Here is a 9,234-nt window from a genome sequence, read left to right on the forward strand (position 1 = left end):
ATGACCAAAGAAATGCAAAAGTTCCAAAGAGAAGCATTTTAGGGTTATGCTCCAATATTCCCCTGACACCTGACATTACAACACTGTCAAAAAAACAGAGCAGCAGGATGGGGTGATCAATCAAAGTGATTAATGAGGTTTAATGGGGTTTAAGCTATCATTTAGTTTGTGGAAGGTATAGGTGGGGGGAAATGGTATTAGAAATGATGTAAAGTTTTTTATAAAATATACCACTTGCCCACATTCAGCAAAAACAGACATTTAACAGGTCTGATCAATGCTCACCCTACTAGTTTATTTAGAACTAGTGCTATTCCAAGCACGATGCCAGTTGCCCAATTTGATGGACAGTTGCAAGTGAATAATTTGGCTGCATTGTCCCGGAAGCTGGCTTCGCTCACAAAATGACCACCTTTAGTCAATAGATGACATTTTTTCTTTCTTTCGCATCCCTAAACAACATTGAAAAAAATTATACCTATTGGACATGTATATAAATCTTATCAAAATGTGTGGGACATATTACAGAAATGATCATAATAATTTATTGTCATGGTAACCTGAAAGTAACACACTCCAAAAAATGGATTTCGAAAGAGTGGGGCGGGTTTGATCCCCAGACATCGCATTGTTATCGTTGGTCCAGGTGGGTGAGATCATCCTCACAGCTGTGATAGGCTAAGCACGGTTTTAAAGCCTTATTACTAATGTCACCGGCCTAGGTTAATTCGACATGGAGGATCAAACCCTCCCCCACCCCAACTGTTTTGGGTTGAATTGCCTTTTAAGTGCAAAACAAAGAAAGCTCAGGATGTAACAAAACATGAAATAAGGATATTGCCTCTTCAATCTACTTTCCACCAATATGTTCATGGTTCTTTGCAATACACCTAACTGTTATTTCTCTTTCAACATTTTTTTTGTTGTTTTCACAATTGCCACACTATCGGTTTCTTTGTATGAACAAAACAGAACCAAGCATTGTACATGTACTCGTGTGCTGTACAGACACTTAACAAGTGAAAATAAAAACATTGCGTACGTTTTTACCACCGCAGGGAGAAATGTATGAGCAAGGCCCAGAACTACACAGTAGTTTCGTTTCTCCAAGGACCTGTTTTTATATTTCCTGTATTATCGGAACTATATATCATGGCTTCGTGCATGCTACCCTTGGGTACCCCGTTGGGATTTGTTGTGTTAAAAGGGAATGATTGTCTCCTTGGTTGCATCTCAAAGTGAGTATGGTGCACAGTTTCTGAGTCAGGCATTTTGCCACAACTAAATATTGCAGTACTTGCATCGCTGCTTTCCGGTTGGCTGATGGTGGGATAATCACTTGCAGCACAACAGCCCCGTCGGTGGCCTGTGTGGCCCTCATGTGTACTGTGTGGACTGTCTGTGTGCGAGCTGTGGATACTTCCATCAATACTAGAAGGAATGTGATACGCATACTCCCTTTCTGCGGCTGACCTATGTCGACTGAAGTAGCGTGGCTTAGTTCTGCTCTTTAGACACCTATGCACGTGCATGTTGGGTCTGAAAGCACCTTCATTATGTACATGGATGTGAGCTTCATCTTCCATTAACTGTTCACAGTGAATCTTTGCACAGCATGGCGTGACTGGGGAAAGGCAGTTTACATGATTCTGAGCAGCTTGTAAATTGGTGAGTTTGCAGTGGGCCACAGAAGGGTGATTGTACATAGGTGATTTATTAGGACATGGTGATTCCTGTATGCAGGTTGCATGCCCCTGGGCATCTCCGTTGACATTTACTTTCTGCCGAGCGTTGGCTGGCACAGGGTATGCATTCCTTTTGGATGGACAGCAGGACCACCAACAATGCCAAACATCGTCTCGTTTTGCACAGTGATGAATCAAGGTGAAGAGCCCTAGAGTTACACAGAATGCTCCATACAGGCAGCTGAAGATCATATCCAGGAAATGCCCTTGCGATACAGCAAGAGCCCCAAAGGTCCAGGTTGCTGTAAAAAGGAAAAGGGTGAATGCAGCAGCTCGGAGCTGAGCCTTGAACGAATGCTCATTTTCCAGCAGTGACGATGAAATCATGGAGCAGGTTGCCTGGGCAACTGGCCCACCTTCAGCCATATGACTGTGACCCATTTCTGCACCTGCCAGCCTCTGCTGCTCCTCTGTCCTTTCCTTTAATTCATACTTCCGCTCAGGATGCCGTTTCAGCTGCACATAGGTGCAGAGGAAATAAATACAGGTGACAAGAACAATTAATGCAACAGGACCATAGAATGCACCAAGGCTGGGCTCCCAAGCCATCCAACAGCTGTGAAAGAGAGAAAACAGAACCAGTGTTAGAATGTGGCCATATGCAATAAGTATCATTAAAAAAAAAACAATACAGTTAGAAGATTTCAATTCTGATTAAAGATGGCATAAGATATGACAATAGCTGACAGACATTTTATAAGTGGTTTTAAGTTTTGTTTCAGGAGAAGTAATGATTTGATATATGTTGAAGAAAGTGGTGATATGTGCTGTGATTTTATATAGCTGCTATTGTGTTCTATGCTTGTTACGCAGTAGTGTGAAGTCTATGGTGTTAAAGGCTGAGTCTACCTTTTTAAAGGGCAAGTTCACTTTCTCACAAATGTTAGAAAATTAGTTTACCGACACTACCCCACCACATCTCCCAGCCCGCGCTGAACATACCTGTGTGATGCCCCCGCCAGCCGTGTAGAGCCACAGCCTTGCAGTATGTAACAAGCATAATGCTCACAAAAGGCGATCGCTTATTGGTTATCATGGTAACTTGACCATGCTGGACAATGAGAAACGCTTCTTGCTTCTGGGACCTGGTCCCTGGATCAGAAATGCTTCTCATGGGTCAGTGTGGTCATGTGACTGTGCACTCACCATTTCCAAGCATTCTCATTACATACTGCAGTGCTGTGAAGTGCAGTGTACGGACTGTACGCCGGCTGGTGGGAGGTCACACGTATGTGCAGCAGGGGTCAGGTCCGCTCCTCTGCTCAGTGGGTGGGGTTTCAATAGCCAGCGTGCTATGGGCTTTTGACATTGTGGCTACACTGACCGTGTGTGGATGGACAGATCTTGGATTCCGTGATGTTAGCCTGCAGTGGATCTGATTTTATTATCCAGCAATACATTTCAGTTTACATTGGAGCAGAAACTACCTTGTTCGTTAAGGGTAAGGACTCCTCCACACTAGCCCACTTACAACAGGTGCCGGTTGGTATCCATTGTGTAGCGGCAGCCTTAGGCTGTTAAAATGCAAGGTACATTTTGCCATTTTTTTTTTTTTTTTACAAAATTACTATTTATTCATCTTTGTGCACCACTGGTGAGCTGTGGGGATATGAGGTGAGGTGTGGACTGAAAAATTGCAGCATGCCTGCATTGTGGTGTTAACAATGCACATAGAAACCAATAGTTGTTCAGCCTGCATTGATGTGAATGGGAACAGGTAACAAATATAAAATAGGTGTTATCCCCATGTGGCTGCAAAAATGGAAATACAATTTAAGATGCCATTTTTTATACTTAATATAAAACAAGGGGGTATATTTATAAAGCAGTGAATGTGGCCCTCACAAATCATTTACTGCCATTTACTGCAGGTGTATTTCCTGGTACATGTGTTTTTAAATTACTCATTGATTCACCTGCAGTGAATGTCACATTCACTGCTTTAAAAAATGGCCAGTTTATTTGAAAAAATATTTATATTGGCTATAAAGCTCCAGTGTACGTTTGTCTATGTGTTTCATATTCACCTTATACAGTATCATTTGACTGCATTATGTTCCTTTCCTTCAGTCCCTTTTAAATTAAGACTGATTGATCCTGGCCATCGCAGAGGAGCTCTCAGTAGAACAAAGATACTCTGCCAGTCCAGGTCTACTGGAAATGTACAAAGGTTTATCTATTTTTTTTTCTTTTGATGTAATATCTACAAGTTTCAAAAACACAATCCATAATAATACATCATATGCTTTGCAAAAACACTATATAACCAATTCTGCACTCTTCTGATTGTACTTTTCTTTTAGGGATCATCAGGAAAATCTTGAGTGGAATTATCGACATTCTATACGTTTTATGCTGTTGCTTTGCATCTCCACCTCCTCAGTGATAAAAGCGATAACCCGAAGGATGCTATCTGTCACTGTGTCAAGTTGTCCATTCCCATATTATATATTTGCCAATAGCCAAGAAATGCATTAATCCTGTGTGAAATATATTACTTTAATTGTAGCATTCTGTACAATGGTGGGTTTTATGTAGCATTTTTTTCCTGACCTGGTATTCTACTTTTTATTGGAAAACAATTACCTACTGCTATAAATAATAAGTCTAAAAATATATTTTATTTGATCTCTCAAGGGCTCTGCCAGCAAGATCCCCTTATTGGAATTCCTTGTTAGTAAGTGCTTGAATATGCCTCTGTTCAATTTGCAGGAAAAATGTTCAGGATTTAGAAGGCATTGAAGCTGTACCCAATTGAAGTCAGTGGGTGAAAACATTTTGGTTGTTTGTTCAGGCATTTTAAGGGCAACCACAGTAGCAAAATGCAACAAAAGGGCAGGGGAAGCCCCCTTAATGTTTGAACATATTGGGGGAGAAAACATGTACAGCAGTTGGGAGGGGCCAATTTATGCAGCGATTTAAGGGCAACATAATTCCTCGATTTACAGCCTTGTTGGGTCCCTTAGTGCTGCAAACGCCGTTACAGAATCACAAGCAGTCATTTCTTAGACAACAGTCTGTATGTTGGCAGTGCATACTTTGCTCTATATGTCAACGTTTTCTTTTTTCAATACCTTTGCCTTTTCACACAGAATACTTGCACATAAGGGCATACTTACCTTACAAGTGTGCCCTTCCTAAGCACTGTCGGATTAATCTTCGGTCCTTGGCTCTGTCCCCTACTGCCGCCATCGCCGCCAATACTTTCAAGTTGCCGAAAGTCCTCTTTAGCCATTGAGTGGGCACTGTTGATGTAACTCCTGCACATACACACAGGAGTTGCATCCTCCGCGGCACCCAGCCTATGCATGTCATCTTAGAGATACTGTGAATGGGCTGAGTGTTTACACGGCGCATGCACTGTACACAGAAAATAAAATAATCTCATTTTTTGGGGGGCATTGAGACTTTGCATGTCTCAGTCTGTCCATCAGTTTGTCCCCCTACTTTCACTTTCAAACTGCTCAGCGCAGCCTATAAATCTGCACAAAAACCTTCACCAAAGAAACATCTAACATTTATTTTTAAAATGTATTTAGGTATGCTGTGTGAATAGGAACACAAACAAAGACTGGGAGAGGGAGAAGGAGACAACGAGTTTTGCTGCAGTGTAATGAGCATGTTAATAGGAGGAGAAAGTGACAGAGAGATGAGCTTATCAGTCTGCTTTCCCTTTCACTGTTCAGTCACATGCTGGGGGAAGGACAAGACTTATAAGTGTAACTAAACTGTAGAGGAGAAAAATATGGTCACTTGCCTAGCCAGACAGTGTGGCAGAGCTGTGTTAATCTGTATGGAGGGAAATACAAACTCTTTGGCAGGTAAAATGTCTCCCTTATATGTATTGCCTGGAGCTCAGCCTGTAGCTGGGAAATGCTTTGCAGCAACTGTAATTACAAATCTTATACTGTAAGTAAGCCTGTGCAAATCTAATAACTGTACAATAAATTATGCCCAACCCCCAGCCCTTTGTACAATAGGTAGCAAAGAGCTGCACATTGGGCACCGATGCCGTAAGATCTCACAGGTAAAGCAGGTAGATTTGAATTGTGGCATTTCTTTGCAGTTGATCAAATATACGAACACTATAAAAGGCTTGCACAGTACAGCAGTTATAAGGGCAGTAACAGTAGGTTAAGGGACGTGACCTTTGGTAACCATTCAGATTTCTGTTTACTTGAGTCAGGTAAAGGTGGCCATACACTAGTAGATTTTCAGTCAGAAACCACGAACCCTCATTCGATTATAGCTCGAATACCACATCAAAACATAGTCAAATGTCGATTACCGAAATTGTTCGTTAGCCATACTAACCAACCAATTTTTGACAAACAATAGAAATAATTTACTTTTGCACATGCCCTGTGTTCTTGCTATGATTTTTGACGAATGAAAACCCCACCGATTCATCGATTTTTTTGTTCGGTCAGAGAAAATGTTTCCAACCAGAGCAATTTTTGAAGAATTTCGATAACTATCAAAAACGAAAATTGTTAATGTACCATCAAATGTTCGATTCCCTTCTGAAAGACCATTGGTGTATAATTTCTGACCGAAAATCGTTCAATGTATGACCACCTTCAGTGACTCGTTGCTATTGCATGTTGTACTTTTTTTACTTTTTAAATAAGCCTGTGTGAGTACTGTGCTTTATGAATGGGATAATATAATGTGGCTATACACTGAATCTGTAAAATTCAACGATCCTCTGAAGATCTGGTTGCCAAGGTGAACTATTACATATGTGTAGCTTTAGGCAACAAAAATAAAAGTGAAGAGAAAACCAAGATGATGTTCACTCTGATATTTTGTAAAAAGGATATGGGAAAAGGTCCAGTTCTACCTTGGAGCTAAAAACCCACTGTGATATCGTAGAAAAAAATCCAGTCCAAATATGTTACTTACTAAGGCGCATTATCTTCATTCCCATAGTTTTTCATGTTGGTTCCAGCAGTTACTCCACAAATAATAAAAGGTACTCCACCACTTATGAGATAGAACCTGTGGAGACAAAGCATATTTAGTTTATGAGGGTTCTCCGTTTAACCCACACATTTAGGGCTTATTTACATGGATGTGCACTGCCGTACAATGTGCACATCCATGCAGAAACCCGTCTGCACCCGTACCTGTACGGATATGCAAATTCGGGTCGGCTTGTACCCACGTGCAGTCACATCCTGTCATAAGCTGGTACAGGTGTCTGAACATGGCTATACACACCAGCTGTCAGAATACTTCACAATAGTAAAAACCACCAAATTAGATAGAGTGGAGAAGGTTTTATATAAAGATTGGTCTGACTCTTCTTAACATCTCATGCACCTCTTTACCTCTACCAGTTAACTTGTTCAAAGGGTAGCTGATTTTGCTGGAGGTGATAAGTCAATAATTGTATGTAAATGTAAGTTTCAAAGTTTTGTGTGTATGTGTAGAAAGGTATGCCGCCTATTCTATTGTTTAGGTGGGGTGCAGTGCAGCTTTATCAAGATACATTCATCAAAACAGGATGGATCACATCTTGACCTCATTCTATATGTGTTTACTTATTTCTTCATGAGCTGTTGCTGCAGACCAGCTGTGTGCCAGCACCCTACCCATAGATTTAGATTGATAATATATCTCTCGTTGTGTGTGTGTATGTTTTATATATATATATATAAAATTTCACATACATATACCCAGTGGATGTAAGAAGTCTGCTACACACCCCTGTAAAAATGCCAGGTTTTTGAGATGTAAAAAAATAATCAGACCAAAATAAAGCACTTCAGAGTTTTTCCACCTTTAATGTGACCTATAATCTGTGAAATTCGATTAAAAAGGGGAAAACATACGAATTTTACAATTACGTGGTTGCATAAATATGCACACCCTTAAACTAATAGTTTAAGCACCTTTGGATTTTATAACATCATTCAGTCTTTTGGGGTAGTAGTCTATTGTCATGGTACATCTTGCCTTCGGAATCTTTGCCTACTCTTCCTTGCAAAAGTGCTCCAAATCAGATTGCGAAGTCATCTCCTGTGCACAGCCCTCTTTAGGTCAGAGATTTTCAATTGGATTAATATCCGGGCTCTGGCTGGTCCATTCCAAAACCTTGATCTTCTTCTGGGGAAGTCATTCTTTTGTTGATTTGGAGGTATGCTTTGAGTCGTTGTCATGCTGAAAGGTGACATTTCTAGTTTCCAGCTTTCTAGCAGAGGCCTGAAAGTTTTGTGCCAAAATTGACTGATATTTGGAACTGTTCATAAGTCCCTCCACCTTGACTAAAGCCCCAGTTCCAGCTGAAGAATATCATAATGCTGCCACCAGGATGCTTCACTGTGGGTATGGTGTTCTTTAGGTCATGCACAGTGTTGTTGTTGTGCCAAACATAATTCTTGGAATTATGAAAAAGTTCTATCTTGGTCTCATCAAACCATAACACGTTTTCCCACATGCTTCTGTCAGACTGCAAAATGTAGCCAGGCTAGGATGTTTTTCCTTGGTAAGCGTCTGTCTTGCCACCCTACTCCACAGCGCAGGCATATGAAGAATAAGGGATATTGTTGTCACATGTAGTATACAAACAGTACTTGCCAGAAATTCCTGCAGCTCCTTTAATGTTGCTGTAGGCCTCTTGGCAGCCTGCCAGACCAGTTTTTTTCATCAATTTTGGAGGAATGTCCAGTTCTCGGTGATGTCACAAAATTGTGCCATATTTTCTTTACTTGTTGATGACCGTTTTCACTGTGTATATCCAATGCCTTGGAAATGTTTTCGTACCCTTATTCTGACTGATATTTTCATGTATGTAAAGGTGCCCATACACTGCACGATTCTCGTACGAGAATCGCGGGAAATCCCGCAATCGTACAAGAATCGTGCAGTGTATGGAAGGCGTGCGACCGTTTCTACTGTGCGGTCGCACGTCTTCCGTCGAACCAGCAGGCTAGAAAACCCTTAGTGGCCTGCTGGTTAGTGGCCTGCTGGTTCGACAACTGCCGAACGGGCCGGTGTGCGCACGCGCACACAGCCCGTTTGCAGTCATCTTAAGCCCGCCCCTCATTGCAGTCATCATAAGCCCGCCCCTCAGGGGGGCGGGCTTGCGATGATCGAGAGTACGATCTGCCTGTCCAAGATGGGCAGATCGTACGTTTTTTTAACACTTAGTCTTGCGATGGTTGTACAGTGTATGGCCACCTTGAGATGTAAGAGACAATTGAGTAAATGCCAGAAAAATCCTGTCGAAACAGCTGAACGTTATATGGGATTCATCGGGTGTGATGGCAGGTGTGTACCGCCTACTATTTAACATCAGATTGAATGCGATTGGTTAATTATGAACACAGCCACATGCTACCCTAATTATGAGAGGGTGTGTACACTTATGCAACTACATTTTTATTTTTTCCCCACTAAAAAATTTCAGTTTGTTTTTAATTGAATTGTACTGCATATAAGTGACATTAAAGGAGGAAAAAATAAATAAATAAATATATATATA

At 41.2% G+C, this 9,234-nt stretch overlaps 1 protein-coding gene across 1 annotated transcript; it reads right to left on the minus strand.

Moving 5' to 3' along the window:
• Nucleotides 1-1,043: 1,043 nt before the first annotated feature.
• Nucleotides 1,044-6,743, minus strand: ADGRA1 (adhesion G protein-coupled receptor A1). The gene is made up of 2 exons (XM_018558895.1): nucleotides 6,651-6,743; nucleotides 1,044-2,301 (listed from the first exon to the last, which is right to left on the minus strand). Exons 1-2 carry the CDS (start codon nucleotides 6,683-6,685, stop codon nucleotides 1,086-1,088), a joined length of 1,251 nt encoding a protein of 416 aa, XP_018414397.1. The 5' UTR covers nucleotides 6,686-6,743; the 3' UTR covers nucleotides 1,044-1,085.
• Nucleotides 6,744-9,234: the final 2,491 nt, after the last annotated feature.

Source organism: Nanorana parkeri, unplaced genomic scaffold, assembly GCF_000935625.1.
Source record: "Nanorana parkeri isolate BGI_ZX_2015 unplaced genomic scaffold, ASM93562v1 scaffold366, whole genome shotgun sequence".
NCBI lineage: Eukaryota > Metazoa > Chordata > Amphibia > Anura > Dicroglossidae > Nanorana > Nanorana parkeri.